General features: G+C 41.0%; 1 protein-coding gene across 3 annotated transcripts in view; it reads right to left on the bottom strand.

Annotated features, from left to right (window-relative positions):
* LOC109902929 (adhesion G-protein coupled receptor D2) overlaps positions 1-18625 on the bottom strand; it is a 126237-nt gene that overhangs the window by 62617 nt on the left and 44995 nt on the right. For all 3 annotated transcript variants that reach the window (XM_031786448.1, XM_031786446.1, XM_031786447.1), the window contains exons 16-20: positions 17424-17526; positions 17082-17235; positions 16013-16146; positions 15375-15490; positions 13856-13976 (exon numbers count right to left, since the gene is read on the bottom strand). In XM_031786448.1, the coding sequence (XP_031642308.1) occupies positions 13856-13976; positions 15375-15490; positions 16013-16146; positions 17082-17235; positions 17424-17526 (628 nt within the window). The remainder of the gene's footprint in view (positions 1-13855; positions 13977-15374; positions 15491-16012; positions 16147-17081; positions 17236-17423; positions 17527-18625) is intronic.

Genomic DNA, 18625 nt, shown 5'->3' with positions numbered 1-18625 from the left:
CATTTGATTGGCACATGCTTTCACTTAATGAGGATAATTACTAGGAATAACAACTGGGGAACCACATCTGCTCAGTGTAACGTCGAAGCAAAGGGAGGTGGTGGTGCCCCGATCTGTCAGAGAGAGAGAGAGAGAGAGCTCACTCTTTTTCCCACCTTCAGCGGCATGGGCCCATTCTAACACAAACCCTACCTCCTCCCTTCTCCTTCCTTCCCTACCTCCTTCCACCCCTCCCTTCTTCCCTCCCTCCAGTCGACAATAACCAGATTAATAGGAATCAGCATGTCGTTGTAAACACTCATTAGGGCCAGGCGGCTCGGCGGTGCGCGGAGGAAATGACACAAGATGCCGGGTTGTGTCTGTGTGTGTGGCTCACCCTGTCCTGTGTGTGTGAGAAAGCACAGCACGGCCATGGGAGGAAGGGCAAAAGGCCAAAGGGGCTGAGGCTGAGTGACATCCCCTTGGCTGCCGTTGTTTTCTCTGTCTGCGACTCCATGCCATGTTTGCTTTACACAATGCTGCTGTAACATTGAAACAACAATGCTGTAACGTTTGAAATAGCCAGGTAGTTCCCTGGGCAATCTTTATGTGGGAAAAAAAATCTAAATGCATAGCATCCCTTTTCAGCGTAAATTCTTAGATAAACCGACAGACTGAATTTTCCTTTCTCTGTTCAATAATAGCTGTGACATACAATTAAGCTTTCTTTCGAAAAGGAATAATGATTTACAAAGTCAAGGCCCCTGAATAATACATTGGTGTTTATTTTGGTTTAATTCACATGCGAGAAAATAAGCGAATAGCTCACTTGCAAATTGGCATGTGTATTTGACGGCCTTTACCCCCCCACCCAAACAAAATATTTAAAAGATGCCGCTGCCTTGCCCCATGCTGACCCAGTTCTCACTAATTATCTGCAAAGTAGGCATCAAAGCAGGCCAAACAGTCTGCAGCACTTAGATAGATTCAAACCCATTTAAAATATATGACTGCGATGTGGTCGGGCTGAGGGCTCCCCTTTCTAACTAACTAATCCACCAAACCTACCCCATCTTGCTGTCACAGCCAGACGAGCACGTCTGTGTGAACTGTGAGCTCACAACAGGTCGGAGAAGGCAAAGAAGTGGTTGAACTTATAAATAGAATGGTCATTGTTCTGAATGTGTTATTTCAGTGTTGGAGTCGTCGGAGTGGTTCCTGACACTGCTAGGTGGGTGGTTGGCAGGGGGAGGGCAGAGGAAGGGGGAGGTGTTGTGTTATTATAAAAAGGGTCATGAAGTGTGAGAGTCAGCTGATCATGTGTTTCGGGTCATGGGCTTGCACTATGGTTTGCTTTCATATGACATAGGCTATTACTAAATTGAGCTGGCAGGTAAATTCTAAAGCAAATAAATGCTAGTGGGCTTAATACAAGAAAGGGTATTTCTTGAGGTGGTGGTGTCGTGAGTAACGGCAGGAATTTAGAATTCTCTCTCCTTTTGACAGGAAGCATATCATTCTTCCCGGCTTATTTTCCCAGCAGCACCGATATAGTCAGGTTTTTGGGTTTTCGCTCGGATGGCGTTTGGTTCAAAATGAGGCCTTTCTTTATTCTTAAATACCACACATTGCTCACTGGTCTATTGGACTTAAAAAATATTTTTATGGAATTAACCCAAAAATCATTTTTCAATTGTATTTGTGAGACTTTGACAAGGGGTTTTAAGGAGTTGATATTTTATTGCTAACATTCATTCATAAAACATTAATTTATTTCCATAAGAGGTTATGGAAATGCAACATGAAATGTGTCAGTGTTCTCCTTAGACAGTGTACAACACTTATCTACTTCCAAAGTTAAGTAACATGAAAGGAGACATGAAAAAATAACAAGAACGAGTTTGAGGCAAATGCCCCAAAAATATACTACCTAAAAAAGCACACTATGACCTAATTGCAAATGCCATCTTCTTAGGAATTCATAGTAAGAGACAGTTGTTATTAACTGACTCACCTGGATAAATAAAAAAGCAAGCAATTTACTTTTTCCTCCGTGCCCTTTACCCTGTCCTCTCAGGCACCCTGTATTTTTGGGGGGATTTATGAACACATTTATGAATACAGTTATTGGACTGATATACGCATGCCCTGTTATTAATGTGCTTGTATGTATTTGACACTACAAGTTCCCTATTACCTGTTGCTACAAAGTGATACCCTAGTCCCTGATGCTACATAGTGATACCCTATTACCTGTTGCTACAGAGTGTCTAATGAATGTATACGTATTCAACTACTTATAAATACATTTTTTTACTATAATTTAGACCCAGAACTACATATTCATCAATAGTCTATCAAATGCATTATTAATGCTTATTCATGAAAGCTATCATGAAGTGTTACCAAAGGTTTTAGTTTACCCTGAAAAAGTACCGTTGTGGGAAAACAGAAAATATTAGCATTATTTAAGTTAGCATGTGATGCGAGATATCTCCACACTGAGTAGGGGCTGTGTCTTTGAACTTTACAAAGGCACTGGACTCCTAGGGGGATAGTGTTCCTGCCTGCTGCCGTCTCAAACAATTCAACATGAAAAACATTTCCCTGGTAATCTGACCATTGGGCTGTGTGTGTGTTTTTAAATTCAACCTTTATTTAACTAGACAAGTCAGTTAAGAACAAATTCTTATTTACAATGACGGCCTACATCAGCAAAACCCGGACGACGCTGGGAAAATTGTGCGCCGCCCTATGGGACTCCTAATCACGGCCGGTTGTGATACTGCCTGGAATCGAACCAGGTTGTCTGTAGTGATGCCTCTACCACTGAGATGCAGTGCCTTAGACCGCTGCGCCACTCGGGAACAGTGGGAGTGTGTGTGTTTCTGTGTTTTATTATTATTTTTATTTGACCTTTATTTAACTAGATGTAGATCTAGTTTATTACCGTAGACAATTACTTTTATATTCAGAAAGGATGTTTGCAAAAAAAAAAAACATTATGATACCTTTCTGTTTTCTCAATGACATTCAATTCAGCATTGAAAAAAGGCGCAGGTTAAAGTTTGTTCCACCTGAGCGAGTCTGACCACAAGTCAGAGACCACTGTGATGACACACCAAAGGCATTTGATTAATCATTTTTTTCTTCTTCTAATGCAGGGGTGTCAAACTCATTCCACGGCGTGCCGAGTGTCTGCGGGTTTTCAATTTTCAATTAAGACCTAGACAACCAGGTGAGTGGAGTTCCTTACTAATTTGTGACCTTAATTCATCAATTAAGGACACTCGGCCCTCTGTGGAATAGGTTTGACACATGAATTCTAATGCCCCTTAAGGGGAAAGTTATTCAAAAGTAACTGAAAGTAATCAGATTACGTTACTGGGTTAGGTCATCTAATCTTTTGGACCGGTAACTAGTAACGGATCACATTTAAAAAGTTACCTACCCAACCCTGTGTGTGTGTCTACGCAGGGGAGACAGAGGAAAGGTGTGTGTGTGTGTGTGTGTGTGTGTGTGTGTGTGTGTGTGTGTGTGTGTGTGTGAGAGACACTGCCCCGGAGAGCCTGGAGAGTTCATGTGAGTTGACTGACTGGACAACTGCCTGGAAAGCTGGACTTCTGTTTTTGTTCCCTGTCGTGCGCTGGGATTTAAAATAACCAGTCTCCCCTTTGTCTGAGGTGGGAAACACACACACACACACGCACACACACACGCACACACACACACACACACACACACACACACACACACACACACACACACACACAGAGAACATGACCCAGGCCCACTCCCAGGGTGCCCCCGATGGAGGTATCTTGGCATCCACACGAGTGAGCGTACGCATGGCCAAAAAATTCCGCCGGGGATTGCTAGTGTGGGGGGGAAACTGAAGCATGACACACAGCTGCGACAGCTGAAAGGAGTGTAAACGGCCCCCTGATCTCCTCCTGGGCCACAACCACCATTAATCAGAGACAATCACCAGCCAGTGGACTGGGGGGTCAACTCAATTGAATCCATTTGAATCCACTCAATTCAGAGACATGACACCAAATTCACTTCATGACTAGAAAATTATTAGAAATATCTTGTTTATGAGTTGTATTTCAAGTTCATGTCAAGGGCAGAATTCAGAGGATGACACAAAATTCAGTCCGTGACTAGAAAATCATGAGCAATGTTCCATTGTGACGATGCATTTTGAGTTAATATCGGAAAAGTGGGCAGAATTTAAGACGGAACTTACCCCGATCCTGCACAAGCGTAACTCCTAGAGATACAGGCCCAGGGCCCACTGTGTAACAAGGCCACAAGAAATGTCCAGTTCTTTCAGGAGGCATTCAGAGGCTTCATAAGCACTAAATATAATTAATAAGCAAAGTTATACTACATAAGGGATTATAAAAAAGCTCAATCCACCTGGTGCTTTGCCCAATGTGGCATTATGACCCTTTTGCCTCACTTAATAGACTATATCGTGACATTTGCTTATGAATGATTTCTGAAAAATCATTATATGCCTTTTAAAGGGTTCATAAAGCCTTAACACTTATTTAAAGTGCCAAGTCTTTTTCGACAGCCTCAGAAGTCGGGCAGAAGGGAAAGTTATCATCACTGTCTACAATTACCCCAGTCAAAGGCTTAGCTCAAAGGGCCTGTCAAAACAGCCACAATGAGTCAAACAATCAGTCAAAATAATGTCAAAACAACCCGTCAAAGGAAAACGTGAAAAAAGTCACATTCAACAAATAGAGAAACATTCTGAGTTTTAGTTAGAACTGAGTTTTAGTTAGAACATCTTGAGTGTCTAAAAACGCTATGCTCTTATGGCTATGTCTTTGGCCCAGGTAGACACTCTCTCTCACACACACACACACACAACATTTAAAAAAAAAAGTCCTTCCAAAAAGCCCAAAGCCCTGACTCCTGACTACTAAGACTGTGTTTATGCAGGCAGCCAATTCTGATATTTTTTCCACAGAGCTGATCTGATTGGACAAAAGACCAACTGGTTAAAAAATGATCAGAATTGGAATGCCTGTGTAAACGCAGCCATGTTGGCTAAAATTCATTTATTTTTATTTTTATGTAATTTGTTCCATTGGCTTCTAAAATGCCATTCGGACAGCCAATGTGTATAGAACCAGTATTGATGAATTGACTGGGTGTCATCTTTGACTGAGCAACAGTCATGTCATGGTAAAGCACATATTATATTGGTTCTTTCGACACCATATGGGTATTCAGAAATCTCATCATGACAAATGACAATATATTATATATGACACCACATATTAAATTAAATATAATTTTGACAGAATGCCCAGGGAATACAACATATTTTAATCAGAAAAATAAGATGTTAGGTTTAGGCACTGAAGTTAAGATTGGGAAATATCTATTATCTCAAATATCAGAAGGTAGCCTCTTTAAACATGCTAAAACTTAATTCCACAAAGAATCAATTACATCTCATCATTACATTAGCTTATCAAATCTATTCCTTCAGCATTAAACATGATTTAAAAAGTTAACCGTTTCTGAAGTGCTGTTGAATGCATTTGGAATTACATTTCTATCCAGGCACTGACTATTAATTTCAAAGGATATGTAAATGCTATTGTCATCATCAGCAACTTCTAATTAAAAAGCTTGACAAGAAAGTGCACAAGTAAAAACAGTTACTGATTTCATCATATTTTCCCCACTGTAATAGTAAGAACTTGAAGGACTGAAATTACACTGCCCTCTGGTGGTTCAAAAACAGACATTTTAAATGCCTTATAACCTCTGCTGCACAAAAACAAAACCTTAAACACCAACAACTTTAAAAGCAACAACTATTCTATAACTAATATTGTATTTTCTACACTTATTAACAATGAGCAAACTCACAAAGTTCCAACTTCCAAGCCCCAGCCCATTTGTTTTCTCACTCTCACACTTCCTCCCCCAATCTCTCGCTCCCACTGCACTCAAAAGTTATTGATAGTTAGAAGTTATGGGCTAATAATACGACGGACAATGCATGGCCAGGAGCCCATTATGCCAGGTAATGGATAGCAGGGAGCTATTGAATGACATTGCACGGAGATTGGATGACGGAGGGTCGGCGATTTATGGCCAAGTGAAGCCCCCCTCCATGCTATTTATTTCCAGCTTGATAAGAGAACAGATGAGGCATGGTGGTATTTATGGTCCACAAGTTCATAAAGACGGCCGGGAAGGAGTTAAAATCCTCTCATATTATAGGGATATACACAACATGACCAAAAGTATGTGGACACCTGCTCACCAAACATCTCATTCCAAAATCTTTGGCATTCATATGGAGTTGGTCCCCCCTTTGCTGCTATAACAGCCTCCACTCTTCTCGGAAGGCTTTACACTAAATGTTGTAACATTGCTGCAGGGACTTGCTTCCATTCAGCCACAAGAGCATTAGTGAGGTCAGGAACGGATGTTAGGCGATTAGGCCTGGCTCGCAGTCAGCGTTCCAATTCATCCCAAAGGTGTTCAATGGGGTTGAGGTCAGGGCTCTGTGCAGGCCAGTCAAGTTCTTCCACACCGATCTTGATAAACCATTTCTGTATGGACCTCGCTTTGTGCACAGGGGCATTGCCATGCTGAAACAGGAAAGGGCCTTCCCCAAACCAACAAAGTTGGAAGCACAGAATCGTCTACAATGTCATTGCATGCTGTAGCATTAAGATTTCCCTTCACTGGAACTAAGGGGCCTAGCTCGAAACATGAAAAACAGCCCCAGACCATTACTCCTCCGCACTCTGCATTCGGGCAGGTAGCGTTCTCCTGGCATCCGCCAAACCCAGATTCATCCGTCAGGCTGCCAGATGGTGAAGCGTGACTCATAACTCCAGAGAATGTGTTTCCAGAGTCCAATGGTGGCAAACTTTACACCACTCCAGCTGACACATGGCGATCTTACGCTTGTGTGCGGAAGCTCGGCCATGGAAACTAATTTCCTAAAGCTCCCGACAAACAGTTCTTGTGCTGACGTTGCTTCCAGAGGCAGTTTGGAACTTAGTCGTGACGGTTGCAACCAATGACAGACGATTTTTACGCGCTATGTGATTCAGCACTTGGCAGTCCCATTTTGTGAGCTTTTGTGGCCTACCACTTCGCGACTGAGCCGTTTATGCTCCTATATGTTTCTACTTCACAATAACAGCATTTTACAGTTGCCCGGGGAAGCTCTAGCAGGGCAGAAATTTGACTAACTGACTTGTTGGAAAGGTGGCATCCTATGACAGTGCCACGTTGAAAGTCACTGAGCTCTTCAGTAAGAACAGTCTACTGCCAATGTTTGTCTATGGAGATTGTTTGGCTGTGTGCTCGATTGTAGACACCTGTCAGCAACGGGTGTGGCTGAAATAGCCGAATCCACTAATTTGGAAAGGGGTGTCCACATACTTTTGTATATATAGTGTATGAGGGAGTTTGGTGGCCAATTGATACTTTTTTGTCTTTATGTGTAATTTGGTTATTGTAGGACTCTCCCACTACCTTAATTCAGATGAATGGGACATAATGAAATATTGATGAAACTATTCGATATACTGTATCACTCTAAAATGTAAATGTACAGTGAACAAAAATACAAACGCAACATTTAAAGATTTTGTCCCATGTTTCATGAGCTGAAATAAAATATCCTAGAAATGTTCCATACGCACAAAAAGCTTATTTCTCTAAAATGTTGTCCACAAATGTGTTCACATCCCAGTTAGTAAGCATTTCTCCTTTGCCAAGATAATCCATACACCTGACAAGTGTGGCATATCAAGAAGCTGATTAAACAGCATGATCATTACACAGGTGCACCTTGTGCTGGGGGTCAATAAAAGGCCACTTTAAAATTCACAGTTTTGTCACACTTCACAATGCCACAGATGTCTCAAGTCTTGAGGAAGCTGTTGCCAGAGAACTGAATGTTAATTTCTCTACAATAAAACACCTCCAATGTCGATTAAGATAATTTGGCAGTATGTCCAACCGGCCTCACAACCGCAGACCACATGTATGGCGTTGTGTGGGAGAGTGGTTTGCTGATGTCAACGTTGTGAATAGATTGCCCCATGGTGGCGGTGGGGTTATGGTATGGGCAGGCATAAGCTACAGACAATGAACACAATTGCATTTTATCGATGGCAATTTTAATGCACAGAGATACCGTGATGAGATCCTCAGGCCCATTGTCGTGCCATTCATCCGCGACATTCACCTCATGTTTTAGCATGTCGCAAGGATCTGTACACAATTCGTATAAGCTGAAAATGTCCCAGTTCTTCCATGGCCTGCATACTCACCAGACATGTCACCCACTGAGCATGTTTGGGATGCTCTGGATCGACATGCACGACAGCGTGTTCCAGTTCCCACCAATATCCAACAACTTCGCACAGCCATTGAAGAGGAGTGGGACAACATTCCACAGGCCACAATCAACAGCCTGATCAACTCTATGCGAAGGAGATGTGTCTCGCTGCATGAGGCAAATGGTGGTATATATAGTGTATGAGGGAGTTTGGTGGCCAATTGATACTTTTTTGTCTTTATGTGTAATTTGGTTATTGTAGGACTCTCCCACTACCTTAATTCAGATGAATGGGACATAATGAAATATTGATGAAACTATTCGATATACTGTATCACTCTAAAATGTAAATGTACAGTGAACAAAAATACAAACGCAACATTTAAAGATTTTGTCCCATGTTTCATGAGCTGAAATAAAATATCCTAGAAATGTTCCATACGCACAAAAAGCTTATTTCTCTAAAATGTTGTCCACAAATGTGTTCACATCCCAGTTAGTAAGCATTTCTCCTTTGCCAAGATAATCCATACACCTGACAAGTGTGGCATATCAAGAAGATGTGATGGGATCCTCAGGCCCATTGTCGTGCCATTCATCCGCGACATTCACCTCATGTTTTAGCATGTCGCAAGGATCTGTACACAATTCGTATAAGCTGAAAATGTCCCAGTTCTTCCATGGCCTGCATACTCACCAGACATGTCACCCACTGAGCATGTTTGGGATGCTCTGGATCGACATGCACGACAGCGTGTTCCAGTTCCCACCAATATCCAACAACTTCGCACAGCCATTGAAGAGGAGTGGGACAACATTCCACAGGCCACAATCAACAGCCTGATCAACTCTATGCGAAGGAGATGTGTCTCGCTGCATGAGGCAAATGGTGGTATATATAGTGTATGAGGGAGTTTGGTGGCCAATTGATACTTTTTTGTCTTTATGTGTAATTTGGTTATTGTAGGACTCTCCCACTACCTTAATTCAGATGAATGGGAGCTACAGACAATGAACACAATTGCATTTTATCGATGGCAATTTTAATGCACAGAGATACCGTGATGAGATCCTCAGGCCCATTGTCGTGCCATTCATCCGCGACATTCACCTCATGTTTTAGCATGTCGCAAGGATCTGTACACAATTCGTATAAGCTGAAAATGTCCCAGTTCTTCCATGGCCTGCATACTCACCAGACATGTCACCCACTGAGCATGTTTGGGATGCTCTGGATCGACATGCACGACAGCGTGTTCCAGTTCCCACCAATATCCAACAACTTCGCACAGCCATTGAAGAGGAGTGGGACAACATTCCACAGGCCACAATCAACAGCCTGATCAACTCTATGCGAAGGAGATGTGTCTCGCTGCATGAGGCAAATGGTGGTCACACCAGATACTGACTGGTTTTCTGATCCCTGCGCCTTCCTTTTTTGAAGGTATCAATGACCAACAGATGCATATATTCCTAGTCATGTGAAATCCATAGATTAGGGCGTAATTTATTTATTTAAATTGACTGATTACCTTATATGAACTGATAAAATAAAAACAATATCTGAAATTGTGGCATGTTGCATTTATGTTTTTGTTCAGTATATTATAATATATACCAAGGACCAATTACATGGTATAGTAAATACAATCGGAACCAATGGGTGCTTACTCAAAATGGAGCAAATTGAGAATCTACCAAACCATGTGCTGTTGCTCTTAATGCAAAACATCAAATTAGTCAAAAACAACAACACAAATGATATATGAGGAAATCCTAGGGTATAAAACCACACAAAGATACACACATATATGCGCGCATGCACACAAACACACACAAACGCGCACACACACTCCCAGTGTGTATCAGTGAAAAAAGAAAAAAGAAAACGGTCTGTGAGCTTTTGGTGTGTAAGAAAATGCATGATCGTGTTTGCTCGTTTCTTTATCATGGTCGGTTAATGTCTGCAAAAAAAAAAGAAGAAAAGAGAACAACAACACTGTAAATACTCAAACAATCTTGTCAAGCACCCAATAGGGGGGAGGAGTGCGATGAAAAAGGCTTGTCAACATTATCTGTTTTATTGATTTAACAGTAAAGGCAAGCAGCTTAAGCGTTACGTTGCTTTGGCCACCCCACTGAAAATACAATAGCCACAAATAAAAAAAAAGTCCTTAAGACGTCTCCTTTTTATCACATGCCGGAATCACTTGAGGTTTTGCGTGCATTATTATGTATTTCCTGCATTTCATCATCTTTATGGGCGGCCATTAGAATTTCAGAATGTTCAAGTAGGTTTTTCCTCGCCAAGAAATCAATGTCATTTGAACGAGGATATACTGTAGTTAGATACATCTCCAGCAGAACTGGAGATCAGTATAGGCCTACGTGATGCATCAAGTAGTCACCGATGACACCAAATTCAAATGTATCACAAAAAGTGGGTGAAAAAACGTGGAAGATACATTGAGAAAATTGCAAAAACAAGATAAATGTTTTGGCTCCCAAGATTTTGCTCCAAAGCCTGAGCCTTGCTTGCATTACGAGAGAGAGAGAGAGAAAGAGCTTTGCAAGAGAGAGAAGAGAGGAAAGGGGGCACCACGTGGGCCTGGAAATCATCAGGAAAACAGATGAATCCATTTTAAATTGTACACAGGGGACATCTATTTTCTTCATGTTCCAGTGGAAAAGACCGGGCCGAAAAGACTCTCAGTACAATTAGAAGATCACAGAAAGCACTCAGGATGTTTCCTCTGCGCTGGGCCTAGTGCTGAGAACCGTCTCTGTGACTCACCGAAATTGTGTTGACTTCCGTCCCCTCGCCATCAAACAAATGCGATACTTCCTAAAAGACTAAAAACAGAGCGATGGCGACAATCGAATCAAAGACTCAACTCTAGCCTCGGATTCCAAACAGCTTACATCAATAGCTGGCATTCAGTTGGATGCGCAAATTCCCAACAAAGCAATTAATACTTTCAAAAATGCTTTTTATAGGCATGATACTTCTTGTTTCACCGGATGTCCACCCTCTGAAGCCGTAATACTTTGATAAGAATTCAAAGCATGCGGAGCAAATATCTAGTATATAGTGATCTGACATTTTCAGCTTTAACAGTCCCAAAATACTGAATAATATACTTGAAAGACATAGTTGAGAAATTATGCAATACATGAGTGACACTCTAGCTGAAGAGCAATAATCTAATAAGTGATTAGGCCTGTATACTGAATAACAAGGTATATCTAATAAGGGACAATATGCTGAATGCCAGGTCACGGTTAGCAACGGGGGACTAGTTATCTGCATAGCAGGGGTGGTCTGGCCCTATTCTCTACAGTCAAAGCCTTTAAAGCAGGGCCGATTACAGAATTCAGGAGCAGCTGGCTATTATAGGGCCCCAATCGCCACACCAACTGACACGGAGTGCCCCGTCACTTCATTAATTCCTCCTCAGGCGAGGTTTGTTGACCAGTCTGACCCCACACAATAAGCAGTCATTTGAAAAATGTATATAGTCCCATTTGGATGGCCATTTCATTTATTTAGTTTCATTTCATTATTTAGCATTGATAGAAGTAAAAGGTACTCACTCACACGGTCACATAAAAAAAACTGTACTTGACTGGTGAATTACAAAAAGGTGCAGGTTAGTGCTATTTGTTGCCTTATTTAAGATTGACACGATAAACATGGGCTGGGACTTTTGGTGCGATAAATACAGACAGTGATTATGTGTAGGATGATTTCCTTAAGGCATGACCGCTAACATTGAATCTAAACCGCAAACATGCCTATTTTAACATTACACAGGCAGTTAAAAACACTGTCCTGACCAGAAAGTTGTACAATGTTGTCTTGGTAATGCTCCAATTACGTCACGAATATAGACATAAAAATATTATAACTAGTCTGCTATGCGATCACGTGGATAATATGATGTTAAAGGAGTCATGTTGCATGTTAGTGAGGTAACGGAAGCTTGAAGGACCCAAAATAATTTCTTCATTCAGTTTGCTCTATTGCTTATAGCAGGGCTCAGAGGAAAAACTATGAGGAAAAGTTGTTTCTATGTTTCTACTTTACTGTTAAAGTGGAAGCCGTCCATCAAAGCTATGTTACTCCACCCCGACTACTAAGATAGCCTGCATTAATTATTCTTATGATAAAAAATGTAATTAGATGTGGGAGAAACATAACTATTTATAGTTAGAAAGAGAGAGGGCTTTCTTAATGATCTGACTCGGGCTAAATCTCTATTGATTTCTTGTTAAATATACGGCTCAATTAAAGATACAACTGATTAAAGATAACTACAAATTGCCAAGCAGGATGTGAGTAGTGCGAGTACTGCACACCAGGGTAGACCGCATTCTGAGCGTTACATTATTCTCCCTCTCTCTGTCCTATTTTCACAGGCAAGCAAGATAATTAAGTTACACTGGAATTAATGTTTTCATGTGAAAACCGATATTTCTCAAGTTGATGTTAATTATGGGTCGGAAGTAAAAATGAAAGCTAACTCCTGGGTACACTGCTGAGATAAAACATAAGAAAATACGTATTCATGTTTTCAGAATGTTGTATGTGTCATATTTATGAAATGTAATTAGAAAAATACCTTATTTCACTGTTTAAAAAAAGATTTTATTTACATGACTACTGAATCCAATATCAAAAACATGATACGAAGTGGTGAATTCGACTGAAATGATGTACATTGTTCACTGTAAATAAAAGACTTAAATAAAATAACAAAAACATGTTTTTTTATAGCTGAAAAAATAAACAATTTAAACATGAACACAATTGACAATCAAGATGCCAGCCTGTAAATTCTGTAGTAGCTCATGAAACCATTTTGTAACTTTCACTGAAAAACAGAAGCACCTGTTTAACACAAGCAGAATGCTACTCATTTCCTGTCAAAGTCAACCTTGTCTCCAACAAACACAAACTGAAACCTTGAGAGTTTGTTGCTCTCTTTCAGAGTCAGAATAAGAGAATCACGAGAATGCATAATAGTAAAATGCTTTCTGATAAAAAACATTTAAAAAACGATGGGGATGTTTTTTATGGTAAAATGATTATTTGTATTTGCCACAAATACTGATTGTGTCCCTTTTTTAATCTCCGAGCTTGGTTCTAATACAGCATCCCATTCACTCAGCAAAACCTAGAGGCCTTTCAAAGAACAACGGTCTCAACTGAAACTTGAGCCACTTCCATCTCTATTGGTGGTTAGTGGTCTTGCAATCCTTGTTAATTCTCCAATCAACATCTACAAATCAGTATGTCCCTCTACTGGGTAGGCCTCCAATGAAATAGGCCTATAGCAAATAATCTACACATCCGTATACGGTCATACGTGTATAACACCGAATTGAGAGGAAGAGGAAGAGAAAGAGGACAACAGAGAGACAAAGAATGTATGAAAGAGTGAGAGGAAGAGAGAGAACACACAGAGACAGAATGGGTGAACAACAGAAAGAGTGATATGTTTTTTTAGATAAGTGAAAGTATGTGGCCAGTACCTGTAGTGAGTTGAGAAAGATGAAGATGTAGGCCATGACTATGGAGAAGGGCACCAGGACGCCACAGAGCCAGGTCAGGCCAAGGATTGGCAATAGCACCAGCACCGCTTTCACTGCAGCCCTGAGAGAAAGCAACCACAAGCCAATCGACACAAATTGAAGGACTGGGCACCATGCTAGTAGACAGTTTCCCCATTACCCACCCAATCCAGGCACCTCACACTGAAACTCCCCGTCCATTCTGGATCGGATCAGTGCGCAACGCTATGGGCTTGGTTGGACGTGGTTGGCTCCCTACTGGGCCAAATAGGGCAGGTTGGCAGGAGGGTCGACCCAAGCACAACAGGGGCGGCTGGTTAGTCTCATATTGTGACAATTTCCACACTAAATCACTCCCTAATTCTGTTTAGGATGAAATTACCTTCCAGTTCAGGTGACCGCTAAACCGCACCAGCTGTGGGGCTGGAGAGGGCTCTAGTTTATTCAGCGGAGGAATGTGTTTAAGTTTCCACTCTGGCTGCCATCGGGCTGGCCGGCTGACGCTCAACACCAACATTGATATTCCTCCTCCACAGAGTTGTTATTGTGACCAGCGCAGCTGAGTTGCAGGAAAAACATTTACACGTTGAAATGATTTCCACTGATAGATTGTAAACAGCACTTCAGTGAATGAATAATTACACTCAAATTTCACACACTGTATCCAATACAAAGGGTAAAGGAAACAACAAAGGGAAAAATACCAACACACTTTACCTCACCTCTTGCAGTGTAGTTAATATCTTGCAATTCAGTTAATATGTACACTGGGTATATCAAACATTAGGAACACCTTGCTAATTTTGAGTTGCACCGCCCCACTTTTGCCCTCAGAACAGCCTCAATTCGCCAGGGAATTGGACTCTACAAGGTGTTGAAAGCGTTTCACAGGGATGCTGGTCCATTTGGACTCCAATGCTTTAAACTATTGTGTCAAGTTGGCTGGATGTCCTTGTTCTTGATACACACGGGAAACTGTTGAGCGCCTTGAACCTACTACCATCCCCCATTCAAAGGCACTTAAATCTTTTGTCTTGCCCATTCACCTTCTGAATGGCACACATACACAATCCATGTTTCAATTGTCTACTCCCCTTTATCTACACTGATTGAAGTGACATCAATAAGGGATTATAGCTTTCACCTGGATTCACCTGGTCAGTCCATAACATGGAAAGAGCGGATGTCCACAATGTTTTGTAAGACCAAAAAAATGAATAGAGTCATTATATACATGGAGTTATTTGTATAAGAGATTATAATGCCTCATACATGCTTATAACAAGTAATACAAATATTATACCTGCCGGCTTTATGCACAATGTTAAAAACAAATTCTAACCAGATTACAAAACCAACCTCAAACGATGGAACTTCTGCAAAGACATAGAACAACTACATTAGTATTGTCTACCACCTAGTAGTAGTCCATTCCAGTGGCAGTAACTGTAATGAAATTACGCCCCTGTGTGGTGCATACCTGATCTGCTCGTAGGCCTGCTCCACAGGACTGCTATCCATTGCCAGCATGATGGACCTCCTCTTGGCTGTGGAGATGGTGATGACCACCACCCGCATCAGAACCATGATGTTCACCTGATGAGAGGACACACACACACTGTCGGTTAGACAGAGACATACAATATATTCACATACATTTCAACAGTGTAAATGCAGTACATATTTGGTTAAAACATGCAGGTCATGTGAGAGGTACTGTTTGTATTCAGAAGGCCTTACTGTATCTAAGACATTGTTTTGTCATCTGTTAAGAGTTAAATTAGTAGAATTTGGGGAGGGGGGGTAATAATTAGGGCTGGCAAACGATAAAAACATTCAACTTTAAACATCGCGTTAACTCGCAGGATTTTCTCAAAGTGAGCTGTAACTCAAGATTTATCATGACGACTTCTTGATTTTGTCTAACGTAACGGTTAGCCAAATTTGGTAAATTGAGAAAGAACAATTTATTTAACCTTAATGTCAACTTGTTTTTACATGGCATTGTAGATTTTAGCTGTATAGATTATGTATTTGGGATGTTTTCAGTGCATTTTCAATGCTTTCAGACAATGCAATGCGAGCAAAAGAAAATTGCGTGTGTTCATGTGTTCTCACCATAATTATGAAAATGACAGGGCCTGCGAAGCCCCAGATGACCCCGTTCTGCACACTGAGCCAACAGTGGCCATCAGCAGAGTACTTCCCCGAGGCAGAGGCCAGGGTGATGGTGACTATCAGCACTGGCAGACCTGGTAGGGAGGGAGGGAATGAGAGCTAGAGCAAGAGAGATCAGTTCTTCCTGAGTGTGTGTGTGTGTACATGCACTGTATGTGTGTGTATGTACAGTCAGGTACATAATTATTTTCTCTATAAAATAAATAATACAAATACTGAGCTATATTGTATGCTAAAACAAATGGGACATTATATTATTTTAAACTATTACAATTGCCCAGAGAAAGATATTTTGTTTAACAAGTAAAATCTCAAACGATGGGGGACAAAATTATTTGCACCCGTTTTTAATACTCCAGCACCCTCCCCTTGTGAGGATAATGACACTGATGTTTTCATGAGATTGGAGAACACGTTGGGAGGGATCTTATACTATTCCTCCATACAGAATATTTCCAGATCCTTGATATCCTTTGTCTGCTCTTATGGGCTGCCCTCTTCAATTCAAGGACATTTTAGCCAAAAACCTGGTTGCCTCTGGCAGGAGGCTGACACATGGCCACAAATGGATTTTCCAGCAAGACAATAACCCCAAGTATTAATCAAATTCCACAAGGAAATTGTTAATTTACCACAAAATCAACGTTAAGTCTCCGGACTTGAACCCCACTGAAAACCTGTGGTTTGAACTGAAGAGGGCAGTCAATAACAGCAGATGAAGGATAGGAAGGATCTGAAAAGAAATACATATTTCTCAGAGAAATTGTATTAGTATAAAATAATACAATTTCCCCATACAATATAGCTCAGTATTTGTAAAAATGTATTTTATACAGTCTTTTTTTGCTCATATTTATCAAGGGTACCAATAATTATGGACCTGACTGTACAGTATATGTAGTGTATGTGTACAGCATGTCTACTGGGGAGAATGGGATATGGAAAATACATTGTTTCTCAATGGACTAATAAGAGAAATCTTCTTCTATCTTGTTCTTCTGTGTCATACCCCAGCCAATGAGGTAGTAGTACTTCATGTGTTGGTCCTCGCTCAGGTTGACCGCCACCACTTTGCTCCAGAGCAGCAGTCCTTCCACCAGCATCCAGCTGAAGGCAGCCATGAAGAAAAGGTGCAGCAGGGCCGCCACCAGGGTGCAGGCCACCTGACAGGGTCAAGGGTCAGATAAACAACACGGCAGACCAATACGCTTTGTAAGAGGATACGTCAGAAAATGTGGAGCCACCCTATCCGTTTCAGGGGTAGCGGTTTCCTAGCAAAGAGAGGTGCCGTAGCTAACTAACTGTAAAGTTAATTATTCTGCCCCACAGTTAGCCAAGATTGTTAGCCTACCTTGTTGTTGACAGCTGAGCCACTGCAGAGAAGGACTATCTGGGCACAGGTTAGAGCAATGAACAGGTTCTTGTGGATAGACGTCCTGTCCGATTTGGGAATGCTGGACAGAATCAAAAGATTTATTGTTGAAAACATTTATATTTTAACAGGACGGCATAACAATAAAACCCCAATCAAGTATCTTTGCAATAATTACATATTTCACATGTATACTTTCAGAATGTCTGAGAAAGAAAGTAATAGCAGCAAATATAATGGCTTTAAAGGCTCACTCTGTGATTTATCTAACCCCATCCTCAGCTTTATAGCAAACCAAGTGTGGGTCTGTCATTTTGTTGTTATTCAAATGAAGTATTGGCGAATAACCAGCCATCTCTTGTTTTCATATGTGTGCCATCGGGTGTGTCTGGGATGATTTAGGTGTGACTGGCTCATAAATCTCCTTGTCAAGTCGCCTATTCCCGCTCTTTTCCCGCTATTCCAATTCCCATGCTGATTTGGATCTCCATTGATTAGTTCATTTGCTGCCCTTTAATGCCACCATAAACCTTCAGTGTGCTCATACACATACACTACTAATTACTACATTAGCACTGTTAAAAACTTCTAAAACAGATCAGTGATGACTAGGCAGGATTCCGACCATAGAAATATAATTACTAGAAGGGACAAAGTCCTTGAGATCATGACAATTTTACTTGAAACAAATTACATTGACTTGAATGGGAAAACCCAATTCTAGTAATTGTATCTCTATGATTCCAATGGTATGTTGTTGGCTGGTTTGACCAGGGTTGGGGTCGATTCCATTTCAACTCAGACAACTCTTCATTGGAAATAATGAGAAATTTCTTCAATGAATCTCCTGAATTTAATCAATTCAAATGGAGTTAGAAACCCGAACTCTGGATGTGGCAACTTACTGTTGAGAAGTTCTGCTGTTAAATCAGGTTTAATTGTGAATGTAGCTACTGATGGATTGCTTTTAAAGGGGCTTGCTTACAATGTTTGTTTTCTCTTACTGTCTTTAAGTAAATGTTGTTGTTTGCTTTTGCATGGCTAAAATATCATATTCCAGTGAGTGCTGACTAAGAAATGGGCCATGCTGGCTTTGGAGGGTGAAGCTAAGTTAGAGAGAACAAATGTCTCCAATGAGGCCATGTTGGCTCAAATTCTTCCCAGTTTCACAGTGGTGGTGT

This window comes from Oncorhynchus kisutch, linkage group LG13 (genome assembly GCF_002021735.2).
Source record: "Oncorhynchus kisutch isolate 150728-3 linkage group LG13, Okis_V2, whole genome shotgun sequence".
Lineage (NCBI taxonomy): Eukaryota > Metazoa > Chordata > Actinopteri > Salmoniformes > Salmonidae > Oncorhynchus > Oncorhynchus kisutch.
This window is presented reverse-complemented; position numbering and strand designations above follow the sequence as displayed.